The sequence below is a fragment of the Lactuca sativa genome, chromosome 7 (genome assembly GCF_002870075.4).
Source record: "Lactuca sativa cultivar Salinas chromosome 7, Lsat_Salinas_v11, whole genome shotgun sequence".
NCBI lineage: Eukaryota > Viridiplantae > Streptophyta > Magnoliopsida > Asterales > Asteraceae > Lactuca > Lactuca sativa.
In genome coordinates, this window is record NC_056629.2 from 34,436,465 (window position 1) to 34,449,317 (window position 12,853).

The 12,853-nt window shown below is 34.2% G+C and overlaps 1 protein-coding gene and 1 pseudogene across 1 annotated transcript; both read left to right on the forward strand.

Moving 5' to 3' along the window:
• Positions 1–1,018: 1,018 nt before the first annotated feature.
• On the forward strand, positions 1,019–6,764 carry LOC111880657 (putative F-box/LRR-repeat protein At3g18150; annotated as a pseudogene).
• Positions 6,765–11,365: 4,601 nt separating this feature from the next.
• On the forward strand, positions 11,366–12,543 carry LOC111880659 (F-box protein At5g03100). Its single transcript, XM_023877077.3, has one exon. It carries the CDS (start codon positions 11,512–11,514, stop codon positions 12,541–12,543), a length of 1,032 nt encoding a protein of 343 aa, XP_023732845.3. The 5' UTR covers positions 11,366–11,511.
• The last annotated feature ends 310 nt before the right edge of the window (positions 12,544–12,853 follow it).

Genomic DNA, 12,853 nt, shown 5'->3' on the forward strand with positions numbered 1-12,853 from the left:
AAATTGGACAAATGTTTCTTGGTATTTTTTTTCCTTAACCAACACATGAATTGAGCATAAGTGGTGTGGTTGTTATATATGCTATTGAGATTTCGAGTCTAATATTGTCACGTGTATGAAGTCACAATATATGCTATTGAGATTTGGAGCCTTTATAGTAGAAATCTGTAAATGTCGCGTACATGGTCATTTTTTTTTGTTTGGCTGACTGTTTGTTCTTTTGATTCGGCCTTTTATATGAGTTGCATCATTGTTTAGCTCTATAAAGCTTGTGGTTTTAACAAGTGGTGGTTATATATAATGTTGAGTTTTAGTCTGATGTTGTCTAATGTTTGTGAAGTTGTGATACATGCAAGAATTTATATATTCCTTAAATTGTAAAACCCTAATACACATTAATGTGTATCTAGAAGTTAAGTCTACAATGTTATTTCTTTTACTTAAGAACTTAATAAATATATATGAGTTAATCCTGCAAAATCGATACAGGTATTGTTTGCACTCAATACAATAAGAATGGCTTAACAATAATAAAAGAGTGACGATTGAAGTTTTTCCTATTAAGTCCTACCGTTATACAAATTTGCTCTTAATTTTCTTTCTGTTCTCCAAATATCATATGTATTGTCATCTTCTTAAAAGAAGAAAAAAATTAACATCATTTGATACAGTTAGGAAAAAAAATACATGTTTTTCTTAGACTTACCTACAGTTATAAGTTATACTCCTTTGCATATATACATACATGACGAAGGCCACGAGTACATTTAATTCATCCAAAAGTTACAAACAATATAGAATGAACACTTCAAACAAGCGAAAGTTATAATAATGCTCATATTAGATGTTGCTTTTCTAAAAGATCGAACTAATTATCATTTTATAGGGCTGAATTATATTATTTTTCAAAGTTTAGGGGTAAACGAAAACTTCATTTCAGCATTTGTATATAGTTACGTCTAATTTGATGTTTGTTTAATTTTTCGTAAGGAGAGCAGCCGGGCGCTCTATAGCCGCCATGGAAAGGGAGGAAGAAGAACAAAACCAAACTAGAATTCCCAAAAAACGGATAAAGTTGCAAGAAATCGTGGAGAAGGGGGAAGAGGATCGAATCAGTGGGTTGCCGGATTGCTTGCTTCTAGAAATCCTGTCGCGTTTACCCTCCACAAATAGGCGCCATTAGAACAGGTACTCTCTCTAAACGATGGAAAAATCTCTGGACTTTGCTTCCTGCTCTCGTTTTCAAAGAAATTGGTGATAATCTCCTGTGGTCCAATTACATTTTGTTCGTCGACCAAACCCTAGCTCAATGTAGCGGATTGAAGCTCAAGAAATTCCTAGTGTCTGTCACTTATGATACTCAATCTGAATCTCGAATCAAAACATGGATTTGTTATGCTGTAAATCGTAACGTTGAAGAGCTTAATTTAGCACTATGGAATTACGAAGCCGGAGTTGGGTTTCTATTAGATCAGTTTTTCTTCATCAACTCATGTTTTACTAAACTGACATTAAGATGCTGCATACTGGATACAACTGGGGCGATTGGTTGGAAAAATCTTAGGAGTTTGTGTATCTGCTTTGCATATTTAGATGAAGATTTGATTGAAAACATATTATCTGGTAGTCCTCTATTGGAAACTTTGGTCTTCAGATATTGCCATGGTTATAGGCGTCTTGATATTACTTCAAAAAGCGGTAAGAACTTGGTGTTCCATGGATACAACATGCTTCCTGATGCTTTAAGCAATATTATTGAAATCAATGCTCCTAATATTTTATCACTAACAATCCAAGGTAATTTGATGTCGTGGAAGCTTTTGTTGGTAAATGTGTCTTCTTTAGTTGAAGCTAACTTAGATTATAAAAAGATTAGGCGATACAAGATAACACATGATGAAGAGAAAGACGAGATGTTGAAAGGATTTATAGTAAAACTTCGACATGTCAAGGAGCTTAAAATTGGGGTTTTATGTTCTGAGGTATAATTTCTTTTGCTTTCACAATTATTGTCTTTGTAAAATGTAAATTCCATATGATCATTAGTTGTAGTAGTACTTTATTGATTATCTTTTGTTAACTTATTTCAACTATCCTTTTATTGTCTTCTCATTCAATCTATGATCCTGATATAATTTCATTTTTGATGTCTTCTCACTTGTATTCTTTGGTTGTCAGGTTCTTTCTTGTTTAGAAGCTAAAGGTTTCATTTTTCCATCAAATATGAAGTTTCCAGTTGTCATTCATGATGATTGGCTGGAGTCAGATGATTCTGTTGAAAGTGGAAATAGGGATTTGCTCTTGCATGATCATTGTCCCAAAGATGATGAGGTTAATTTATTGATGATGCTTTGAATTCATATTTAGGAAGTTTACTTATGTGTGACATGTTTTCATCTTTTTTTTCTTTTCTATTTTGTAAAGTTTACTTTGGATTCAAAATATTGATCGTTTGGCTGTTTGATGTGTTCTTTCTAAATTTAGCTAATGCCTTGTTAGTTGATACTCTAATTCTTTTATTGTATTTTCATTCGTTTGTTTTTGCTCTTAATCTCTCTTCTTCTATGAGTTATGACACTTTTTTCTAAAAATTAGGAAAATGCAAAAACATGATTATGTCACCCGCCCAAAGTAATAAATGCCAAAGTAAAGCCAAGTTTCAGATTCTTTCCAAATAAATTTGTCATGATTATAATTTCTTTTTCTTTCGATCATTTGATTTTAAAATTTTCAAATGTTATTGGATGTATTATTTGTTTGGCTATGTTGCCGGTTTGTATCTGTATCTACTGTTGCTCTCCAATCCTTATATTTTGACTTTTCCATATATTTCTTTTGTGACATAATGATCAACACTAACCAAAAATAATTTAAAATATAACTCTAATACCTCATTATAAGGTACGGTGTGGGCGGTTTGTGCATTATGATGCACAACCCTACTGATCACACAAAGCTCAAATAATTGCAATTAGGTGAACTTTAAATGGTTTCGTTCCACAAAAATATGACATAAAGCAATTAAGTTGAAATTATTAGTACCTGAAATAATCCTTATAATTTAAATCTTGAAAATCAGCACTCGGGTAGCCGAGTTTCTGGAAACATAGAAACATTGCTGAAAAGCTTTACGTCTCAATGGGATTTTTCTTTCAAGTTTAGGGGGTGTTTGAGATTGATTTTTAAACTCTAAAATGACTTCTGGTAAAATAACTTATTGATTTATGACTTTTCTAAAAGGAGTTTTTGAAAAAAGTGTTTGGATTAACTTTATTGGTGGGTAAAATAATAAGTCAATAAGTTAAAAAATGTTTGGCTAGCTTATACATGTAAAACAATCAAAATGACTTATTGACTTATGACTTTCCAAAATGTGAGGTATGTCTAACTTTTCAAAAAACTCCTTTTTGAAGGTGTTTTTAATTTATTTTAAAAATGATTTTTGCAATTGCCAAACATTATTTTTGACTTATTGGCTTTTTGAAAAACTAATAAGTCAAAAGTTTTCAAATGGAATCCCAAAGACCTTCTTAGGTTTTGATTCAGACTTGGAAAAGGTCAATTTGACTTTTAAATACTATTTTAAAACTTGGAAACGCTCGCTTTATGTTACAACCCCTTTTATATAAAAATACCTACCAAAGGGCTTATAATCTAGCGGTATCTGGTGTTGCCCTTCATCTTTGAGGTTGAGGGTTCAAGTCCCGTCATGGACATAGGTGAATTTAAGGTCTACTTTAGAAATAGGTTAGATTAGTCATTTCAATATATAGTGAAAACAAAATAACTTAACCCTATATATAGACTTAGGTTCAAATGTTTTCACTATCTATTGTGTGCATGTATGATTAAGTGAAAACAAAATAACTTAACCCTATATAGACTTAGGTTCAAATGTTTTCACTATCTATTGTGTGCATGTATGATTAAGTGAAAACAAAATAACTTAACCCTATATATATATATATATATATATATATATATATATATATATATATATATATATATATATATATATATATATATATATATATATACCTATTCTTTTATTCTTTTATAAAAAGAACATCTTAACTTTTTTTTTCATGTCTAAAATAAGGGTTAATTCGTTATTTATGCTACAAGCTTTTGTGTTTTTCCTAATTTATGCGACAATGTTAGCTTTTATACAAAATATGCAACATTTTAAATTAAGTACAAATCATGCAAGAAGTCAACCTACCCAAAAACGTTATACATAACATATGTTGCTATTTTATAGCAAGTCATTTGTTAAAAAAAAAAAAAGGCAACTTCTCACTCATTGCAATGTCCACTACAAGAAATCTTAGTAATACTGGCGACGACATTCCGTGTGACATAGGCATTACTGGCGACATCTGAATTCCGCCATGTCGTCGGCAATGTCTATGCCGCCGGTATTGATAGTAAGCCACGATCCGTGTGATGTTTCCGGGCAGCACCCCATTCGTTGATCTCACAACTCAATCCAACGGTCGAGTTTTGTTTGTTGAATGAATGTAATATCAGTGATACCAACAACGGCGACAATGTCACCGCTAATACTCTAAAAAAATGACTGCAGAGTTTTCCCTCCATTTACCACTAAAGGTCACTGCTACTAAGGCCTATCGCCGCTAATGACCTTGAAGCTAGATTGAGAGCTCTTCAAAAAAACCCTACTTCTCGGTTACCTTCATAACACCTTCCACATTATCTTCTCCGACGACGATTTCGAGAAAACTACATCGGGGTGTAATCCACCCCCGTTTTTCCAACGACGACAGGAGTTTTTCTAACGACGAATCGACCACTTTTCCGATAACATTTTTCACCGATCAAGCCTCTATTTCTTGAAGTGCTCATATCATCTTCATCTTTTTCAAAACTCAAACAACGCACATTGAAATATTTTTTATGTAATATATGCATATGGCACAACCATTAAATGCAATTAAGATAGTACATGGATTATGATATATAGAGGAATCACATTCAACTTCAATGGCTTACGTGGCCTTATGTTTGAAAACTAACACAAAATCATGCATGTATGGGCTTCAAGTTAACTCATTCGTATATTCTCTTATTAAACATCTAAATATCATATTTGCCCAGCTTAAACTCTAAATATCATATTCGTCATTCTTAATGTTTTAAAATATCGGATTTATCCAAATCTATTTTTTAAACATTTTTTATTATTTAATAATCTTTTTTTTATATTTTAAAATCACTAAAAATAAAAAAAAAAAATAGTCAAATAGACCATAATAACCTTGACTTCTAAATCACAACACTACAAGAAATGGGGGCATTAGCGACGACGCCTAGCATTAGCGGCGACATGTAATTGATGCATTACATGTCGCCGCTAATGCTAGGCGTCGCCGCTAAAGGTATCGCCACTAATGCCCCCATTTAGCGATCCGCGTCAAACGAGCCACATCGGTTCGATTTGGTTTCAATCGTAGGGTTTAAACGGAGCAAGAAAAGGCGCTGACTTTTCCCTCCAGGTGGTCGCCGCTAATGCCTCCTTGTCGCCGCTAATTCCTCAGTGTCGCCGCTAATACACGTCGCCGCTAAAGCCCTTTACAGATAACCCCCTTCCAACTTCCTTTCCATTCCTTTCCGTGTATCGTGTCTGTGAAACCTAGCCGACTAAATTTCGTTCGACGATCAATCGCGGCAACCATCATTCCTGCGACAAGACCGCCAACACCGCCGACCCAGCCTCCATTCTGTCAATTTCGTCGAAGACTCGTATCACCGGCGACGACGAATCAATCTACCGGCGACGAGGAAGTAAATCCGGCGACCACAGGTGGTTTTTGCCTCATTCTCCATCGTTTTTTTGTTTTAATTTTCTTCTCCTACTGATTTAAGAGTGGTATTGTTGCAGCCCTTGTAGATTTTTTCAATCTCTAGCGGGTTTTTTTCGTTTTCTGCCGGAATTTTGTCGGAAAAAACTTGATTGTTGGAAAGTTGTGTCAATACGTCATCACCACCCTTCTCCACTAGATTACACATCCAGGTTCCTATATAACTTATGTATTTTTGTATTTATATTATGTGTAGGTACATATGTATTTGTATGTATTTTTGTAAGTACGTATAATGTATGTATATTTGTAATGTATATGTAATATGTGTATGTATTGTATGCAATTTGGAAACTAGAATGCTATACTGAAAAAAATGAAGAAAAAAAACAAAAAAACAAAGTAGGATGCGATAATGGGAAGTATTATTATTTATATGTGTATTTGTATGTATAGAAAATTACATATATAGTTTGTGTATTTGTAGGCCATTTGGAAACTATAATGTTGTAACTTTTATTCATATTGTGATTTTGAGTATCGACCAAGCCTCTTGTTTGGCTGTAAATTGATGATTTTTGAGTGATTATGTATGTTTTATCATGTTTTATGGAGAAAAAAAGTATGATGTTATATTGTGTATGTATTTGTATGCAATTTGGAAATTACAATGTTATAATAGAAATTGTATTATTTTTGTATATGTAATATGTGTAAATTCTATTCATATTGTAATTTTGCAGGCTATATATGGGCTTTAGTTGGGCGATACTCTTCTACGTGATGGCGGATGTTATGGGCTTAGGACATGGATGTGATGGAGCCGGGGATCCACCACCTCTCGTAGGCTTTGGTCGTGCTCAACACGAACAGGATGGTAAATCTTATTATGATATATTTGTTAGATATTTTTATCCATTTATTATAAGCTATCGTGGCTAATATTTTTAATTATATTTTTCAGCTGAGCTCCCTAAAAAAAGTAAAGGCCTAGCAAAAAACATTCAACTATCAAAGATAATACGGGCAAACAAAGGAAAGCCTGTAGATTTGGATTTCGATAGGGAGCTGACATATTCCCCTGTCGTGAACCATGGTAATTGGTTTACCAGTGAGATTGGGAAGTATATATGGATGAACATCCCTTTGAACGTATCTGGTTGGGATAATGTTTCCCCCGCTTTAAGGAATGCCACAGTGGTTCATTTAAAGGTAACTTGGACAACATTTTAAGTTTAGTTCTAATTGGTATTTAACTAACTAACTTTTTTGTATTTGTAGAATAAGTTTGATTTAGATAAGGTTAACTTGGATCCCGAGCGTGCTCAGTTGTTGCAGAGCATTGATGCGACCTTGCAAAGAATTATAGAGGCCGAAAAAATAAAGCATATACTTATTTTGAGAATGTCGGGGGGCTTACAGATATACCAAGGGCATTCGCCAACCCCCCCGATGGTATGTCACGTGAAAATTGGGTGCAAGCAGTCGAGCATTTTCAAACTCCAGAATTTCTAAAGCGTTCGGTGTCAAACAAAGGAGTCTGTGCACAACAACAAGTTGTAAACAGAGGGGGATCGTGCTCCTATAGCAATGCATGTTTCAAAGAAGTAAGCTATGATATATTTAACTGTTTATTTAAATTATAATTAATCTAATTTTTAATGTTAAATAGGACATCGCTCGAATCGAAGCATTTCGTAAAACCAATACTAATCACCAATGGGTGTTTAGTAATCCTACAGTCGAGCAACATACGTAAGTGGTTAATTTGTATTTTCATATAAGTGCTTATATCGTCAAAGGGTAGTTAGTAATCAAACTTTTATAATATTTATTTCTTTTTTGAAAATACAGAATGTTTTACTCTTTGAGATCAGTCAACAAACTCAAGCTTCTTCTGAAGCCAGCGGTCTAACACCAAAGGATACACAAAATTGTTTTGAAAAAATATTGGGTGTTCGATGTGGCCATATCAGAGGCATCGGGCGTAAACTTTCTACGGTTGTGTCGATGTACGATCAGGAACAACCACTGACACAACCACCACCACAATCACAGGTGACAAGACTATTTAATTTTGGTAATTGTTTAAAATGTTGGTAATGGTTGGTTTAGTAATAGTTTCAAATTTTGGTAATTGTTAGTTATAGTACAATGTTATAATGTTTTATACGCAATATGTGGAATGTATATTTTGTATATAGAATGTTATAATGCTAGTTTAACTTATAAGACTATGTTGTTTTATTTGTAGTTGGAAATGCTTCAAACAATGTTAAAAGATCCAGCATGTAGTGCTGCACTTGAAGATTGGTTTCGTTCATTGCCACAACGAAATGAAACTAGAGGAAACGAGGAGAGCGATGATGACAAGTAGACAGTTGTAGAATTTTTTTATGTTTTATTTGTGCAAGTATTTTCTACTAGTATTTTCGATATTTTGTTATATGTTAAATCAGACGAGTATTTTAAACGGATATTGTATTAATATTTTGGAATGGAATGATGTAGGATTAGATTAATTAATATCATACCAGTTTTTTTTTTAATTTAATGTGAAATATATATATATATATATATATATATATATATATATATATATATATATATATATATAAAAGAAAAACACCAATACCGGCGACGCCTTTAGTGGCGACAATAGGTTATTACCGGCGACCCGTCTTTAGTGGTGACGTGAGCTTATTAGCGGCGACGTGAGCTTATTAGCGGCAACAAGTCGTTAGCAACGACAGACACGCGTTAGCGGCGACAGTTTGATTAATAGCGACAAAACATTAGCGTCGACGTTGTAGCGGCAACAAGCCCCACTTTTAGCGATGACACCTGTCGCCGGTAATACTCTACTTTCTTGTAGTGCATGTATATCTTATTCCTTTGACTTACGTTCAGCTGTACGATCAACATAACCTGCGTCTTTTTTCAACCTTCTTCTCGCCAAGTCTGTTGCACGATCAACACAATAATCGACTACATCATGTACATTCATGTTTTTATTAGTTAATGGAATATTCAATTCCTGATTAGAAGTATCGATCACTTCAATTTTTTTGAGAAGGTGTGATCAGATTTATTTTGCAATCGGCTACAATCAAAAAATTATTTGTTTTCTTTGCCAATTAAACATTGAATGTGTGATTACAACTAATGAATTAATGGTAAGAATTGTTTGTGAACTGATGTGAAATACACATGCAACACAGACACCAATAGTTACTCAATCTTTAAAAGTAAACATTTTTTCACTCTAATAAAACTATCAAGGGCAATCTATAACCTTTTGTCCAAAAGTACAATGGTATCATCTCAATCATGACGTTTCCACAGGCTCTAATCCTTTGCTTTTATGTGAATTCATGACAATTGTAAACCAAACTCAGATGATTTATGTTGGATACCCATTTACAGAAATACCAAGGTACAACAATAAGAATCAAACACAAAGTAAATGAAGTTGACCAAAAAAATACAGAAATATATAAAACATAAATCACAAAAGTCTAAATTAACATATCAAAACTTTAAGATAAGGCCAAAAAAAAGGCAAGAAACATGCAAGGTACCCTACGAATCAGCTAAAAAAACCATGGAACTATGAACTTCAAGAATAAACAACCGACAACACCAGAAATTAGCTCATTAGAGGATTAAAACTTTCAAGTGTAGCCAGCAAAGACAATGTACTTTCAATATGAACCAACATTAGCATTATACATTCAATATATTACTTATATAAGCTTGAATTTTTAGGAACAAAACCAGCCAGAGCTCCAACATTTCGAAAAAAAAAAAGCACTAGCAATGAGTTGAAACAAACATTAGCATTAAACTTTCCAGAGCAAAATAGAACTAGCCATCTACTTTCAAGAATAAGCCAACACCAAAACCAAAATTCCAAATCGATCTCCCCAAAAATCCAAATCAATTTACCCCAAAAATCCAATCAATTTACACCTCAATCAATGCTATGAACGAAGAAGAGTCTCATATCTTAGATAAGATGGTGGATGACGAATTGGTGTCACAACCTGAATGAAAGGAGTGTGTGTTGTAAATCAAACTAAAAGACACGCAAGGAAACCGACAAATAATATTGTGAATTATATGTCGATTAGTTGCGAATAATAAATTCAATTATTATTATTAAATTTACCAAGTTTCGTCCAGAAACCAGATCTATCCTTCTCGACTAGATCTGATTATAAGAAAGGTAGAAGAAGACTGTCCTGTTATTGGACGAATTAAACACAAGACAGAAAATTAAAACCGACCTGTTAATTGCTGACTTGATCTTGAAGCAACTGCACGGATCAGATTCCTGTCCTTAAAGGTTTTTACTTCGCTTGTATAGGTTGTAAGCAACATAGTAAAAACCCCAGGATTTAATGCAGCTAGATCGATATTCCAACAACACTGGAAATCGACAAACACAAAGCGACTACTTGGAAACTAGAAGAAAAACCGCAGAGAGAGGGAGAGCTTTCAGATTTTCGTGAGTATTCATGTGGCTCCTAGGGAGCTGTATTTATAGGTATTGTAACCCTAGAAGGCATCAAACGGGCCCCCATAGGTCGGCCCCAGAAACCCTAGGGCGATAGCTTGCTCTCCAAGCAAGTCGTTTCCTGATCCTTCTAGAATACCCTGAATTGGCCTCCACGAAGTCAACGGCAGTCAACCATTTGACCTGGATCGGTCAAACCGACTTGACCCGAACTTGTCAAAAATAAAAGCTCCTCAGCTCCCAGCGACCGAGGCGTCATGCGCCTAAATCGCGCACTCGCGGCGTCGGCTAGTGCTAGGCTAGGCGCGCGCGTGGGCTTGGCCCAATCCTTTGATCCACTAAAGCCTTTAAAGACTTACCAAGGGAATAGGCTTATAAACCCTCAAAAGTTTCTTCTCTCCACCAATGTGGGATACAAAGGAAATTGCCAACTTGCAATTCCTTTATATATAAAATTCCAACAGTGTGTACGTCGGGTGTGTTAGAAGAATTTAACCAAATAAGAATGAGTGGATCTCCAGTTCTCCATCATTCTCTAGTTCTCTATCTACATGATTGGGTTAGACAGTTGAGGGCTATATTCGTCGATCTATCCAATGTATCATTGGATTTTAATATTGAATGGGCAATTTAGTCTAGTCTTGTTTGATAAATTAATATGATTATAAAAAATTAAAAACTGATTAAAAATGTTTAAAATTGTTTAAAAAATAAATTTGGGCAAATCTGATATTTTAGAACATTAAAACAGATAAATATGATATTTTGATTTTAGACCGGGTAAATAGGATAGTTTGAAGCTCAATAAAGATATATACTAAATTATTCCTTTATCACTTGGTTATATTTTAAAACGGTGTTGCACTTTTTGTATAAATTAAATATAACATTATTGCATAAAGCTGGAAAAATACGAACTTTGTTTCATGATCACGTAATAGATATGCTCGAATGGATTATATAAATAAACTTTTATAAAAAAAAAAAAAAAAAAGATATTGTAAAACGCACTCCGTCACGCAAACCGTAGCCGCCGTCGACTTTGTTTGATATCACCTGAAGTCGGACTTTCAGAGAGAGGTACGCAAACACCACCTCATTATTTTGTGTGTTTGAATAGGATGCTAATGGTTGGTGTTTAATTATTTTGTGCACGGTAGCGTCGTTAGAATGGGTTCTTTTAAACCTAAAGTAAACTCATCAGTAGAATTGGAGTGGAAAACAAATACAGGTAAGAATGGCACAAGAAACAAGGGGATAAGAGACGGGGTTATAAAAGTTGGAGGGAAAGAGGAGAAAGAAGATCGAATCAGTGGATTGCCAGATTGCTTGCTTCTTGAAATCCTCTCTCTTTTACCCTCCACAAAAGACGCCATTATAACAGGTACACTTTCCACACGATGGAAACATCTTTGGACTTCGGTTCCCACTCTAATTTTTCATTATGATGAAGAAAAGTACCAGTGGTCTGATTTTGTTTCCTTGGTCGACAAAACCCTTACTCAGTGTCGCCAGCTGAAGCTCAAGAAATTTGAAGTGATTATTGATTATTGTACTCAATTTGAACCACACATCAATAATTGGATTCATTATGCTGTAAGATGTAACGTTGCAGAGCTTAATCTATACATATGTCATATAACTGTTGGCTGTAAGTTTTTCAACAGTTCAAGTTTTACCGATCCTACAATAAGGGACTGCATATTGAATCCAACTGAGGCGATTAGTTGGAAAATGATTCGGAGTGTGAACATTTCCAAAGGGAAATTTGATGAAGATTTGATTGAAAAAATATTTTCTGGTAGTCCTCTATTGGAAACTTTGGTATTGGATAAATGCTATGGTTATAGACGGCTTGATATTACTTCAAAGAGCGTTAAGAACTTTGTGCTTTCTGGAAAGATGTATGCAAAGGATAAATATGCTGAAGACATTGATGATGTTATCGAAATCAATGCTCCACATATTTTATCACTTACAATCAAAGGTAGGCTGTGGAAGCTTTTGTTGGTAAATGTGGCTTCTGTAGTCGAAGCTAGCTTATGTTATACAAATTTTGGGCGTTGGATACCGCCTAAAGAAATAGAAGAAGAGAGGCTTAAAGGACTTATACTAAACCTTCGCCATGTCAAGGAGCTTAAAATTGAGGGTTTCTGTTCTAAGGTAAAATTTCTTTTGCTTTCCAGTTTATGTCTTTCTTAAAAAAGAAAACATATATATGATCATTAGATGTCATAGCAGTTAATTGATTATGCTTTGATAAACTAGTTGCAAGTATCCTTTTGTTGTCTTCTCAGTTGATCATTAATGTTCCTAATATATAATATCATTTTTGTTGTCATCTCACTTGTATTCCTTGGTTGGTATTTGGTAGTTTCTCTCTGGTTTGGGAGCTGAAGGATTCATTTTTCCATCATATGTGAAGTGTTACTCATGATTGACTGGAGTACACTGATAATTAGTCTGAAAGCAGATATAATTAAGGAGGTGAATAGCCGAGAAATTCGTTCAA